Here is a 15,841-nt window from a genome sequence, read left to right on the forward strand (position 1 = left end):
CACCTGTCCTCTCCGCACATTTCACTGGCATAGACGAATTGGACAGGTGTTGCTTTTGTTAGGCGGTACTCGATTTTTATTTATTACGGCCCAGGTGTGGGCGCCACGCCCATTAAATTACGCCCCGGGCAGGCGTCGGAATTGTTATGATTTTACAACAATATTATTTTTCCATCAGCAAAAATCAATCAAATTCAATTAAAATGTTGCCAAAGGATACAAAAATTGCCAGAGACACAACACAAAAAGCCCACCATTTTTTTTTTTTTTTTTTTTTTTTTGAATAATGCAGAATTAACTTTGAAGCGGAATAGAGAAATAATAAAAAACAATCAACTAACTTTACTTTTTTTTTTTTTTTTTTTTTTTTTTGATATATTTATTAAGTGTAGAACCGGTACATCAAAAATAGAACCATAACAACACAGGGAAGGTAAATTAATAATAGAGCCGAACCCCATACCGAGTTATGGGGATTTTAAGTTGTGGAGGTTTTACTATTGTCCAATAGTTTTGGCAAAGCCTTGCCGTTTGAGACTAACTTTACTAAAATCGGAATTAAAAGATGAGTCGGCTAAATGAGTTGAGGTTTATCATAGGCAAAAATGAATCAATTACACGCATATAATTATGTGTGGAATGGTATTGTGTAATTTATCAAAAAACTCAACTCACGCACACATGCAAACATTTACACACACACACACACAAATTGCATTAAATACATCAAAAAGCTTGAACAGAAAAAAATTGATTGTTTTATGCCTGGCTTATTGCCTACATCTACATATATACACATACATATACATATAGACATATGTGTATATGTATGTATGTATATGTACCATTCTCCATATAATCAGTATATATGTATATTTGTGTGCGTTTATGCGTGCGTTGCGCTTACATTTATTTACACAAGTGCAGAAATTCCCAAAACACAAATCCTAAAAAAACATTTGTTACTTTTTCTGAAACGTTTTACACATTTTGTGGGCGAGGCACACACACAACCGCTGAGCCAGGCCAATGGCGTCCACGTGTGCATGTGGGTATTATATTAGTTGTTGTTGTTGTTGTTAGTGTTGTAATCATGTTGACAGATGATAAAAATGGAGAGGACACCTTTAATTTCTTTTATTTCCATGTTTTAGTTGTTGATCTAAAAAGAGCAACTTGAAAGATTTGCAGTATAAATTTTAAAATCCCATTTGGTATATGAATTGATTCTCCACAATTAAGATATCTATATATATATATATATATATATATGCAGTATAGATATATAGATATCTTAATATATCTTATCTTATATATATATATATATATATATATATATATATATATATATATATATATATATATATAAGCAAATATATTGGATATTATTTCAAAAACCCATTTCTTAAAACCAAATTTAACAGTTTAACATATTATTTAGTTCATACTTTTTATACCCTGAACCCATTGAAAATGGGAAATCAGGGTATAATGGTTTTGTGAAAAAGTATGTAACGGGCAGAAGGAGGCGTGGCAGACCCCATAAAGTATATTTATTCTTGATCAGGGTGACGATCTGAGTCGATATAGCCCTGTCCGTCTGTCCGCCCGTCTGTATGAGTGCGTGGATCTCAAAAGATACAAAAGCTAGAGAGCTGAAATTTGGCATGCATACTCGTGTGTACCATACGCAGTACGAGTTTGCTTTATTTTTTCGATAACTCATCCGATAACATTTTTATCGAGAATAATCGAAAAAACGGCATTGTTTTTCAGCCTAATTTGAACATTTTTAGACCTGGAGTCTTCAAATTTGCGTTGTATATAAAGTTAATTGATACAAAGATTTTGTAATTTACAGATTTTGGATACCACGCCCCCTTTCCTCCCAATTTGTAAAAAACGCATTTCAAGTACTAGAGACTTGTGCTATGGAATGTACACACATATTTATCATATGATTACACTCTGAAAGTTTCATTAAGATCGTATGTCTACAAAAGAAATTATTCAACAAATAAATTCTCATAATATTGCCCACACTGCAGCGCAGCCCAAGCGTAGTCGCTGCTTACTGCTTAGCTTAGAGGGTTCAGGGTATCTCCTAGTCGAGCAGTCTCGACTAGAGCCTTCTTACTTGTTTTTTTATACCCTGAACCCATTTTCAATGGGAAATCAGGGTATAATGGTTTTGTTGAAATGTATGTAACAGGCAGAAGGAGGCGTGGCAGACCCCACAAAGTATATATATTCTTGATCAGGGCGACGAGCTAAGTTGATTTGGCCCTGTCCGTCTGTCTGTCCGTATGTATGAACGCGTCGATTTCAGAAGATATAAGAGCTAGAGACTTCAAATTTTTTTTAAAAATGTCCGTAATTACAGCGCGCATATCAAGTTTATCATAATCAACTTGCCCCGTTATTTTATTATCGATTAAAAATATAATCGAAAACCAGTAATAAATTTATATCTGCTACATCCTTAAAGCCAGAAACACCAAATTTTAAATATAGATTCATATGTACTTAATGCGATTTCGATTTACATATATTCATAATCTGAAAGTACTCAAAGTAAGCCACCACTGTAGCCAATGTTTGTATATATTTGTCTTTGTGTATTTCTTGTGTAAGCAAAAAGAAGCAAAATTATTCAAATATCAGTTGCTCCAAGGGTTCTGGGGATCTGGCAGTCGAACAGTCTCGACTTTCTTACTTGTTTTGTAAATATTATTGTTGAGGTACCATTTATCATTTTTCTGCACATCTATCATTATTTAGCATATTTGCCATTTTTTAGAAAAATTTTAGCTTTAATTATTATCGGAGAATGAAGAGCCATATCTAGATCAATTATCGGTTAAGTCGATGAACCTATGTTAGTTGAGCGTACCAGCAATTGGATGTTGTAGTTCATATAAAATAAAGATATGTTTAATAATTCATAAATTATTATCTTTAAAAATTTGCTCACTCACTGTTGACCCGCAATAGAAACTTTCTATGAGTCCGCCTGTTTTGGTAATGCTATCAGTCCGCCTTTATTAGGCCAACCAAAAATTGTCGGCTCAAATACTTTTGTATACCCTCGTGCTGTTTGTGCTGACAAGGACCTAGACATAGACCTAGGCGGGAGCTGAATGCGGTTGTTGTTGTTGTTTGTTGTGCCTGTTGAGAATATATGTATAACATTTTATAACTATTCATGCCCGGAAGCTCGAGATTGTTTTGTGGTCCATTTAAATTTAGCCGCTCTCACGCACCACGCTTCAAAAGCCTCCTGATGTGACCTTAGGGAAAGCACTTGAAAAGCGTCGAAAGTGCCGCTCGGAAGGCAGTGAGTGCCTTTCAACTCGAAAGTAATTAGAAGGCAAAGCGACTACAAATTATCCAAACTGGCCGGAGGGCCATTGATTGATTTCCAAGGAAATACATGGGCAGAGCGTCGAGTGCCACGAAACGAACCGAAGTGCAACCAAAAATAGACGCGAGTCGACTGCAGTCTCCATGCCTCTGCCAAGTGAAACCGAAAGCACATGGGGAAAAGCCCCCAGTGCTCCTAATGACTGCGGTGACACTATTGTGGAAGTCCAGAGATTGAGAAAGAGAGAGACAGCAGGAGCAGGAGATGGAGAATCCATGTGTGTGTGTGGCATACCTGAGCATGCTGCGCTGATAAAATTAGAACGCCAAACACGGTGCTGTTGCTGCTGACAGCGTAAAAATTAGTGAACTTAAAACAAGGAAAGGCGAAGGGAATAGCACACACACATGGCCAAAGCGACACGAGATGCAGTCACAGATACTCGAGTATTCTTTTTCAAGTAGATGGAGGCATTCGGCCTGTCGTGTTCGACTGATTGAAACTGCCATAATAAACAAGAAAACTGACCAAAGGTTAGCAGCATTAGTAGGCATTAAGGTACGCCACAGATACCCTCTCTAAGCTTAATAAACTGATTATGTACCTTAATGAATGAATGAATGAACATTTCTCCTACCTTCTGTGTATCGCTCGAATCGTCACTAACGTCACACTGACAAAGAACGGCAATACTATAACCATCGAATCTGCTTGTCGCATATATGTATTGTCATATTCGTTCCATATATGTATGTGTGTACATACATTTCTCTCTTTGTTCTTGTCCACTCTTTTATCAGTATTAGTATCTGATAGCACCGATCCTCTCATCTAGTTCTACAATGATTCATCTCTTAATTCACCCTGTATTTAAATATATGTATGTCGTATCAGTGCGATATTAGACTGTTGTTGAAGTTGCAATTTGATTTCTTGATGCAGTAGTGTTGAGAAAGACTGGAAATTCGTGTTAATCGATTGATTTAGTATTATAGTGCAATTAAAGGATGCACTGTTACTAAGAGAGAGACAACAAGAGCTGTTGCTGAACGTGGTCCCGGGTGTCGCTGGGTGAGAGAGAGACGACTAGCTATGTCCTTTACACAGAGTCGCTGTGCCTTTGATGAACGAGATCACACTTGGTCAAAGACTATTGAACGAGAAAGAGCAATTCGGGAATTCGTTGGTACGCGCAGCTAAGATGGAAAACAAGAATGAGAAACGCAACGCCCGACATATATATAAAATATGAACTGGATGAAAATATAAATTAACTTATATTCCTGTCGAAAGCGCTGCCAGAAAGAGATAGACGGATAGAGACAGATGAAAGCAAAGCTATTTTCTTTTAACACTTTAATCTATCGTTTGAGAAGTTCAACAGCCATGTTACATTGTGTAAGCAGTTTTACCGAATGTAAATCCAGTCTGTCTGTGAGCGCTTTTCCTCAGAGCTCATATGAATGACTCGCATTCTCTATCTCAATCGCTCTTCTCGATTTTCATTGTGAAATACAGTACGCGTCGTATAAATAGATTCAGCCCACTCTTTATGGCTATCTTAATATCGTACTAAACAAAGAAGTCGCAAAATTACTAAATTCATATGGAGAAATAATTGACTTTTTAAGGTTAGGTGCTTCAATTAATACACAAATATATTAATTTCAACTCCTACGAGCTCTTTTCTTTTTTCAACTGAAAAACTAAACTTAGCTATAACAAAAAAAACACACAAAACAAAAATTCACTCAATGTACTTATAGAAATAAAAGCAAACTTCGCCGCTGTTTCCAACCAAAGAACATGGCACGAGTATGCAGTCATTGTGTGTGTGTATAAATGTGAGTGTGTTTGTGTGTGTATGCAAGTATGTGATCAGCCGTCTCTCTCTAGTCGCAACTTCCACCAGTCAGCCGAAGCAGCACGACGTCGCTGTCGGCGTCGCAGCGACGTCCGTTGGGTTGGGCAGTGGACTTCAGCGGGGACCTGACTCCGAGGCAGTCGCACTGCGATCAGTTGAGTTTTGTGCGTTGTGCGGTTAAGTAGCGCGTTCTGCACCGGCCCCCCCTTTCAGAGCTCACACAGTGAGAGTAATCAGTGCACACCACCAGACACGAACACGAACACAAACACAAATACAGGCAAAAGAAAGGCACGAACATAGGCTTACACAGACGTAAGAAGATCGACAAATCCGTATTCAGGTTCAGTTCTTGAGGTCCAGGCCCCATTCACTTGCAAAGGAGCTGTTCCGGCCACGCCCACTGCGACTTGCTGCGTCCCACGCTTTCAGAATTTGGTGAATAGTTACATCAAAGCCCCATAAATCAAAATGAGGGAAATTGTGCATCTGCAGGCTGGACAGTGCGGCAACCAGATTGGCGCTAAGGTAAGTCTTGCTTTATCGTTTTTACTTGTTGCAATTTTTTTTTTTTTTTTTTTTTTGTTTTTTTTTTTTTTTTATTTTTTTTTTTTTCTGACTTTGTTTTTTTTTTTTGTATTTATGTGGCGCAGCTAATTTATGCACATTGCCCGAAAACGTTTTTCAATGAGTTTCCAAATTGATCGCAGCTCAGAGTCGACGCGTTGACGTCGAAGCCGCCTTTTACAGCGGATTCAGCGCAATTAAAGCAAAAGAAAATTAACACAAAAAAAACCCAGCCAGCGAATAAACATAAAGAAAAGAATAAAAAATTACAACAAAAACTAAAAAAAAAAACTAAAATCAAATATAAAATAAATGAGCGACGCGACGTAGCGAAGAAAATGAAATTTGTTTGGGTTTGTCAGGCACTCTATATGCCCTTTGTTGCAAGCCCAGCTCCATTGTGATTATAGTAGTCGAGGGAGCCGGACTCGGCCCCTTTAATAAATGAGCCGGAATTATACCGCTCTAATATGGGGCATTACTGCAATTGTTTCTTTGAAGCGCTTTTCCCGCCGCCTCCTCCTCCTCTTCTGACCCATCTTCCACTCGTCGCTCTTCTTTCGCTGCATTTTACAGATGCCGAAATCCCCTCGCACTATCATTGCGGTTGTATCTTTTCGCTTTGCTGGGCTTTCCTCTAGCAGCGGCAGCAACCGCACGAGGTGCACACAAATATGCCATTTAGGTGCCACAGAGAGGGAGAAACATTTTAATTCATGGGAGCTAAAAAGATTCTTTTTATGAAAAGCTCTTGTTATTAATTGAAAAAATTGTAAAGAGTTAGGGAAATAATTACAAATAATTAAAGATACACATATGCTATTAATTATTTTGAAAGATACATGGGAGAGTGAGGCAACAGCTCAAAGTGGGGAAATTTATTAATTTAATGAAATATTTATAATATAATATGCATGAAATACAAATTCTAATAAACTATTTTCTCACATTTCTTTCGAGTGTAAAAATGCAGCACGCAAACAAAATTATAAATTCCATATTGTGTAGTGGAGTGTAGTGTAGTGTAGTGCAGTACGGTGTCAAAGGGAAACCTATACATATAACATAATTCAAGATTAATGAGAGTCTTCGTACTTAATAAACTTTCTAAAAAGCTTTCTTTGCGAAAATCGGCTCACAGCTGAAGCAACATTCGAGCTGTAACCGAAAAGACGAAAGCCCAATGCGAAGTTCCAGTTACTAAAATCGGCGGAAAATCGCTGGAAAGTTTCCATTAGCCAACAGCTGTCCATATGAATGCAAATCAAATGTGCTTAACGGTATTTAGCAGGGCGTGGCCTGCCATATGGCCAGCCCAGCACACACATATCGATCAGATCACAGATCGCAGATACCATATGGCTAGGAACAATTGATTTGCACCGCCTCGTTAGCCAGCGCTTTGTGCGGCAGCTAAATAGTTAATCAGCAGTTAATCAACTGCAATGCTGGCAATTAAAGGGACGCAGAGCAATTAGCTGCCCCGCCGTCAATTACTTTGTGCAATGGGCAACCTCGGTCAGTTAATCAATATAGCCAACCGATCGGGCGACCCAAGCAACGAACGTGCCACAACGCACTTTGAGCCTCTGCCTCTGCCTCTGCAGCTACCGCTGCCTCTACCACAGCTTCTACTACTGCAGTTGTGGTTGTTGTTGTAGCTTTTTTTTGGCAACTTGCAACCGGTTTTTCGAATTCCAGTGTGTGTGTGTGCAGCAGGGGCAAAATCAATGTCAATGCTCTGGCGCAATTTGCAAGCAGAACCAGAATAGAAAGAGAGGGAAAAGTGTGTCACTCGGCGTTGCACGAGCGCGGATAGAAGCCAATCAAGCGATGATGAAACTATAAACACAGTCAAATTAAAGTAAGTCCAAGCACAAAGATAAGCTAAGTTGGTTTTTTCTGTCGTACATACGTATTATTTTATTTCTTCTTATTCTCCAAATGACTCAATTGAGGTTTTTTGCGCTTTGTGGGAAATGGCTCCAACTGGGTTGGAGGTGGGGCCCCGGGCAGGGGCTTCAGTGTCGCTTAATTTAACGCTAAACAGTTTTAGTTCTCAGAAATTCGGCATAGTAATGCTTTTTATGGACCTCTATTCATATACAAATACACATATGTGTGCTTCTGTTCTATATGTGTCCGTGTGTGTGTGTGTGTGTGTGTGTGTACTTACTTACCCATGAATGAGAAACGTAGACTGTTTATCTAAAGCAGACGACGCGTCGTAGCTGACTTGGTAATTTGAGCGAACCGCTGGTTTCGCATTACCCAAGAGATTCGAGCACTTCATGCATATATACACACTCATACTATATACAACTCATACTATATACAACTGAATGTGTATATTCATATGAGCAAAACAGCTGAGTGGACACTTCGAATGTGTGGCAACAAGCAGCAAACGACAAACAACCAACAACACTCACTGAGCAGCAGGCGGTGCGGCAGCTACTTCTAACCCTACCCACATTTCTGTTTAAATTTGAGTCTCGAATCGCAATCGGGAATGGGGCATCAGGCAAACCGCACAAGTGCACAAAGGAAATGACTCAGAATCAATATGTTAACTGCTTGTGTGCTGGGTGAGGGGGAGGGCGTGGAGGAGGGGGAGGAGGAGGGCGTGCCCAAGGATTGGCCTGATGAGTGCACACATTTTGGTGGGCGTCTACTGTTACAGGATAGGGGCCCGTATCCGTTGCGGCGAGCTCCGAGTTTCCGCAAGCCGACGATAAATGCATTTTAAATTATCAGCAAGCGCCTATATATAGTATGCACAAATTATAATTTCATAAATTTCATATTTATGCATACAAGCATGTACTTGTGTGTGTATGTGTATGCATGTGTGTGCGCACTGGCAGAGTCAACAAACTGAAGACCTCGTCAGTTTTTGTTTTTTGTGTTTCTTGAGAAAGATTTATTATCGCGTCTGACTTGAAAAATAAGACAAAACAGCTGGCGAGCGATAGGCCCGGCTGTTGGGCTGCTGGGCAGCATTGGGGCGAGGCGGCTGCCAGAATGTTCTTTGATGCCCCAACGGCTGGCAACATGTGAAAATGCATTTTTGCATATTTTTCAAGGGCTGCCGGAAAAGCCATGGCCGAAGCAAAAGCTGCAGGCGATCCGCAGACGGACTCAAGACTACAATCTCCAGTCGTCAGACTTCAGACTGGCTGCGGCTCCAAAGTTCATGCCCGAGTGATTTCAAGTGGCACAGACTGAAAGACTGCCAGCCAAAGCTGCAGCTACAGCTACAGACATGCAACACTTAATGAGGGCGTCGGCAACTGATCGCATGAGCAGGGCGGGGCGTGCGGTAGCGGGGGCAAGGTGGCATGGCTCTGCAATGGGCGCAGCAGCATTTACAACTAATTGGAAGTCTCTAAACTTCTATCTGCTGTTGCTAGTTGCAAGTTGCAAGCGGCAAGTGGCAAGTCGCAAGTGGCAAGCGGCAAGTGGCAAGTGCAAGTGCCAGCAGGAGACGGCGAAGCAGTGCAATAAATTACGATTCTGCTAATACTCTCTACATATTTTGCTAGAAGAAACAGCCGAGCAGCTACACAAAGACAAAGAACAGAGCACAAACTAACTGTACAATCTCGCCGGCTAATAGAGTCTAAGCCAAATTAGTTGTTAGCATTATTATTAAATTATTATTATTAATTATTAAAGAAAAGCCAAATTCATTCTGAGCATTCAATTGAAATTCTTTGGAATTTTGCGTTAATCACGTTTCACATGTGGCCATCTATAATTAACTTGCGATTCATTCTAATCAGCCTATGACAAATACCTAACGGCTTTTCATGCTTTCTCCCGATTCTACTGTAGTATTTGCTTATATACATATATCATCATTATTAAAAAATATATCCTTTAATTTCCAACAAACAATGTGGAACATGAATTTGGACTTGTATACAAAATGAGTGTAAATTCAATTGGAATTATCGCAAATTTTTAAAATATAAGTATTTATTTTGTTCATTATTGAAGAGATTGTTTGTACAATATGAAAAGGTTCTCATTGGACAAATGAACAGAAATAAATGAATCATAAATATATAAATAATATCAATCGAAAGCACTCAAATAAAGTTGCTTTTAGCTATTAACTGAGTATTATAGTTATTAGATAAGTCCTTGAACTCAGTCGTAGTGGAATGAAATGGATTAGGCAGCACGTTCAGAAATTGTTTAAGGTTCGTGCTTGATTTCCAATGCGATCTTACATCTGTGGACAGCTACTCGCGGGAGCGATAATTTATCACACTTAATACCTAAGAATTTTCCACATTTTCTTTTGTGCGCTTCATAATTGTTTTTCCCCACCTTTCGAGCACGATCGTGTCGCTGATGAGACCGGTCTGCAAAGCTCTTTGAGTGACTCAGTTCACGTTCTCACAAATTTGTTGTATCAAATCGGAGGCTGCCCAGGAGTATGACGCAGCCGAAAGCAATTTACGCAGCTGGACCTGGCTGCGGACCGTGGACCGCGGAGAGCGGGGAGCGGGGAGCGGGGAGCGGACTGCCAGTCCATTTCCCCAAGCAATCACTGCTGTTAACCGAAAAAAGCAATTTCCCGCAACTATCAACAGCAGCATCAAGAAGGAAAACCAAAAAGGAAAATGTATAGAAAAGTCAGTTGAAAGTAAAGCGATCGCTCGGCCAGAGTGGGATAGAGAGAGGGACGGAGAAAGAAGGCCAAAGAGTGGATGACATGAAAATCGGCTTTTCACTTCAACAGTTTTGTGTGCTAATTTATTTTTGTTGCTGCCTCAAGCGAGTTGCATGATTTCGTTGTTTGTTTGGAGCCACTAGTCCGGCATATGAGCTGCGCTTTTTTGTTACAACCGCTGCCGCTGCAAGCCTCATAATTGCAACGGACACACTCCAATTAAATTTGATGATCTCGCGGAGATTGTACATGCAGCTGAGCTGCCTTTCAAATAAACAAAAGCAAAGTAGAGACGCAGAGGCAGAGGCAGAGACAGAGGCAGAGGCAGAGCAGGCGCAGGCGCAGGCATTGACTGCCAATGTTTAGATCGGAAAAGGCCGTAAACTGTGTCCCGTGATTGTTGAGTCTAATGGCTGCTGCACGGCCAGCGGGGCACACGTCAGGTTCAAGTGCCAAAGGGAAGTGAGACAGACTACAATCTCAGCAGACATTGGAAAAAGAAAAGGAAACTGGGCACGGAGCATGGAGGAGGTAGCAGGGAGGGTGGAGCTGAGAGCTGGGAGCTGGGAATGAGCAGCAGATGCCACTTCAAGCGATAACATTTTTATTGTTTCCGCACTGTAGATTTGTTTATTTTCCTTTTGGCGTGCACTCCAATTGGCGTCCAATTAGAATCGCAGTGGAATCACAACTTTGGTATTGAAAACCCATTGCATTGACGATTTATGCGTTGCGCTTGAGCGCTCGAATCTCTTGGGCAGAGCCCGGCCCAGGCCAGCAACCAGCGAACAATAATGCGACCCATCTTTGGTCAAAATAGCCGAAATCTCAGACTCGCTCGCTGTTAAACGCTGCAGAGCATTTGCAGCGCGCTTCCGCAATTAATGAGAATGAATCTATGTGTGTGTGAGTGTGTGCGAGTATGTGTACATGTATCTATTTGATTTGCCTGGCATGCCAGCGAGCGAGCGAGCGGCTGCCTCCTAATGATGTTGTCGATGTCTATGACTGGCGTCTGCTGGGTTAATTTAGTAGCTGCGAGTCGCCGCCTGGGTCGTTGGCCTGCAGTTCAGCTGTGACTCAGCAGCGCAATAGATACATTTGTATCTGTATCTGTCTGTGTTGCTTTCTGGCCAGTGCCCACAGCCAACGCGCAACGCGCAACGCCTCAATCAGAGCTATTTTTAGCACTTTCACTGCGTAAGGTTGCACATTGTACCCCAGGAGCGCTTGTCGTGCGGCAGGCATTCAGAATTGGAAGTGTCCCATGCCGCGCCACGCTGCACTGAAATACATATACATTCATATATGTATGTGTGTACATGCATCTGAAAAGTATGTGCGGCTGCTATGGATGCGAGTGTATTTTCAGAGGAAAGCCAAGTCGGAAAACTATTTCTGACTGCCTGCGTCGGCCGTGTGTTGTTCCTCTTTAAATTTAGCACTAAATCAGGGCATGTTGCAGAGATCCGACGCTAGCTCTGACGGCTCTGACGGCTGAACCAAACATAAATTTTCGGCCCGAGAAGTGTACGATGTGTCTCACTTTCGAGGCTGTCCCATCGCTCTTTTCTTTCTTTTTTAAGCCAAAAACCGAAAAACTACAAAAAGAAGAAGAAATAAAAAACTTTATGGCGCCGCAGTTGCGCCTACTTCGTTGTCACATTGTCGCAATACAGGGAAAACCAACTGAAAAATAGACACTTTCTAATAATTTGTATACTTGTTGTTGTTGTTGTTATTGTTGTTGTTGGTGTTGTTCTGGGCGGTTTCTGCGGCTGGCAACACGAACTCTGACATGGCTCGGTGGGCTCACATACACACACACACGCCTCGCTCTCTCTCACTCGAGCACAGAAGCCGTAATTCTATTTGAGAAACGCCACAGAGCCAAAAAGCCAGGAGGTTGACATATGACTGACTGCACTCAGAGATAAATGTATACTGAGAATTCTCAACAGTTTATCTAGAGATTAACACTATCAACCCGACTCCTTATCGAGCTGCAAGCCAGAAGAGCAATAGCTGATAACCAATGATTGATGGAGCTAATATTGACGCTACCTGCATAAGGAGGAGCCTCAATTCGAATACAACAGATCCCAAAACGTTTATCTACAATTGATAATGCATCGAATATCGAAATTGAGATACAGTTTGGGACTTTGTTTCAATCAATTTTAAAAACTACAAGATTTGAAAATAAAAAAGATATATCAAATTTGATTCAAATTATTCACTGGGAAACTCCATTATTTTCGTTGAATGCAATTGACTCTCCTACGACTAATCGCAATATATAGTCATTCCTGTTTATTTATATATACATACGAATTTGAGAGCTCTCCCCCCGACACCAGATCTGAGCTCTTCACGGCGCACATAAAAATAGCTGCAGAGGCTCTTATATCTCTTTTATGATGGCGCAGGCCAAAGCCATTAAATTGTTATAAACACGATCGTTTCCCCCGAATCATTTCCATAAAGCCGGGAGGTGTCACAGACATCGCGTGTGTCTGGGAGCCACCCGATGATTATTTACAATGACAGCTCGAATTCGAGATTTGCGATCATGTCTAGGGCGCCTGATCTGGCACATTAATCTTAGAGCCAATAAAAACATGGGAAATGTCATTAAACATAATATCTTACCATTCGATTTCAGTTCTGGGAGATCATTTCGGAGGAGCACGGCATCGACAGCAATGGCATCTATGTGGGCGACAGCGACCTGCAGCTGGAGCGTGTCAGCGTCTACTACAATGAAGCATCTGGTAAGTTTTCTTGGTCTTGGTCTTGGTCTTGGTCTCTTGGTCTTACCAATACGTCTTCCTCTGATTGCTGACTCACGCCCATTCGCATTCCCTCAGCTGTGAGTCGCTCCTCGGGCGGCAAGTATGTGCCGCGCGCCATTCTTCTGGATCTGGAGCCGGGCACCATGGAGTCGGTGCGTTCCGGCCCGTACGGCCAGCTCTTCCGGCCGGACAACTTCGTGTTTGGCCAATCGGGCGCCGGCAACAACTGGGCCAAGGGACACTACACAGAGGGTGCCGAGCTGGTTGACAATGTGCTCGATGTGGTCCGCAAAGAGTGCGAGAATTGCGACTGTCTTCAGGTAAGCGACTTTGATAGTATTCAGGGGACTCCCCACCTGCTGACAGTACTGAGAGTCTAGTAATGCGTCGATAATTGCAATCAATCCCAATCAGTCCCTATCAATTCCCATCCATTCCATCCAGCTGTTACTCACCGATTCACATTTGTTCTTTAGGGCTTCCAACTGACGCATTCGCTGGGCGGCGGCACTGGCTCCGGCATGGGTACCCTGCTCATATCGAAGATTCGTGAGGAGTACCCGGATCGCATAATGAACACCTATTCGGTGGTGCCATCGCCAAAGGTGTCCGACACGGTGGTGGAGCCCTACAACGCCACCCTGTCCATCCACCAGCTGGTGGAGAACACAGACGAGACGTACTGCATCGACAACGAGGCGCTCTACGATATATGCTTCCGCACGCTGAAGGTCTCGAACCCAAGCTACGGCGACCTCAACCACCTCGTCTCGCTGACCATGTCCGGCGTCACCACCTGCCTGCGCTTCCCCGGCCAGCTGAACGCCGATCTGCGAAAGCTCGCTGTGAACATGGTTCCATTCCCGCGCCTGCACTTCTTCATGCCCGGCTTCGCTCCGCTGACCTCGCGCGGATCGCAGCAGTATCGCGCCCTGACCGTCCCGGAGCTTACCCAGCAGATGTTCGACGCCAAGAACATGATGGCCGCCTGCGACCCGCGCCACGGACGCTACCTGACCGTGGCCGCCGTCTTCCGCGGACGCATGTCCATGAAGGAGGTGGATGAGCAGATGCTCGCAGTGCAGAACAAGAACAGCTCGTACTTCGTCGAGTGGATCCCGAACAACGTGAAGACCGCCGTCTGCGACATCCCGCCCAAGGGGCTGAAGATGTCCTCGACCTTCATTGGCAACACCACCGCCATCCAGGAGCTGTTCAAGCGCATCTCCGAGCAGTTCTCCGCCATGTTCCGCCGCAAGGCCTTCCTCCACTGGTACACCGGCGAGGGCATGGACGAGATGGAGTTCACCGAGGCGGAGAGCAACATGAACGACCTGGTCTCCGAGTACCAGCAGTACCAGGAGGCCACCGCCGACGACGAGTTCGACCCCGATGTTAACCAGGAGGAGGTCGAGGGCGATTGTATTTAATGGTGTGGCCAGAGGAATGAGGTGCGTGCGTGAGCGTCTTCTGATTGGTGGCCAGCCCGCGCTGCTTCGCTCCGTGCGCCAGCAGCTGCGCGCCAAGCACTGCCACATACTCTGAGGACGCGACAACAATACACACATACATCGAGACACACACACACACCCACACCCGCACACGCGAATACATACATACATACTGATACAGGAAATGTCAAGCGTAGTTTGACAGCAATCGAAGCACCATCAGCCGGAAGTGCTCCCAAGCACTCCTTTCGCACCCAATCATACGCAACTCATTCAGTCATTCACTCAGTCGTCCATTTACCATTCACCATTCATAATTCACCTGTTTCACTCACTTTCTTCGACTATCTCTGTCTCCCTCACTCATCGTCTCATTCATTCTATTGTTCATTCTACGCTACACTTTACACGGAGGCACGTCTATCGCATTTCTCGCAGCCATTTTCTTCTCTTACTCCACTCTTTCACAGCTCATTCACTGTTCATCTGCTTTCAGCCCACTCTTAACGCTAATTTAGGACTCAACAACAGTTATACATGCATAATTATTTATATACAATTGCAACGTTTAGTATCGTATTTAATTTCAAATATTAAAGCTTAAAATTTAAAGGGAGGTAGTGCACAATTTTCTCATTAATGAAGAAACTATTTGGAATTGCACCGAAGACTGACGAACAGGTAAAAGTTTTGGACTCAATGGCAATATTAAGAGTACTTGAAACACCCAAAGATCGATCCTACTTAAACAACAATACGAAAGAAAAACAAAATGAAAAACGAACATAATTTGAATATCTGGTTAACATTTGTATTATTCATAGCCCATAAGTTTTTCTCTTGTATTCCTGTGCTGTAACTCTCTCGTAGTCTTTAAAGTACCCAAGTAATTAACTCAAACATTATTAATAAAGTATACTGCAAAAACTTTTCAATAAAAATTCAATTTGCAAAAAAAAAAAAAAAAATTGTTTACAGTTTTTTTTATATAAAATACATATATAGTAAAAATATACATACATTAACTAGAATATAATATTTCATTTATTCAACTCGATGTATGAAATGCCACTAGATTATATTATATCAAATATATATGGCTCGAATAGTTCAAAT

At 42.3% G+C, this 15,841-nt stretch overlaps 1 protein-coding gene across 1 annotated transcript; it reads left to right on the forward strand.

Moving 5' to 3' along the window:
- Positions 1-5,366: 5,366 nt before the first annotated feature.
- LOC6581146 (tubulin beta-3 chain) lies at positions 5,367-14,889 on the forward strand. Its single transcript, XM_002006861.4, has 4 exons — positions 5,367-5,756; positions 13,145-13,253; positions 13,350-13,594; positions 13,751-14,889. Exons 1-4 carry the CDS (start codon positions 5,700-5,702, stop codon positions 14,702-14,704), a joined length of 1,365 nt encoding a protein of 454 aa, XP_002006897.1. The 5' UTR covers positions 5,367-5,699; the 3' UTR covers positions 14,705-14,889.
- The last annotated feature ends 952 nt before the right edge of the window (positions 14,890-15,841 follow it).

Source organism: Drosophila mojavensis, unplaced genomic scaffold, assembly GCF_018153725.1.
Source record: "Drosophila mojavensis isolate 15081-1352.22 unplaced genomic scaffold, ASM1815372v1 contig_82, whole genome shotgun sequence".
Taxonomy (NCBI): domain Eukaryota; kingdom Metazoa; phylum Arthropoda; class Insecta; order Diptera; family Drosophilidae; genus Drosophila; species Drosophila mojavensis.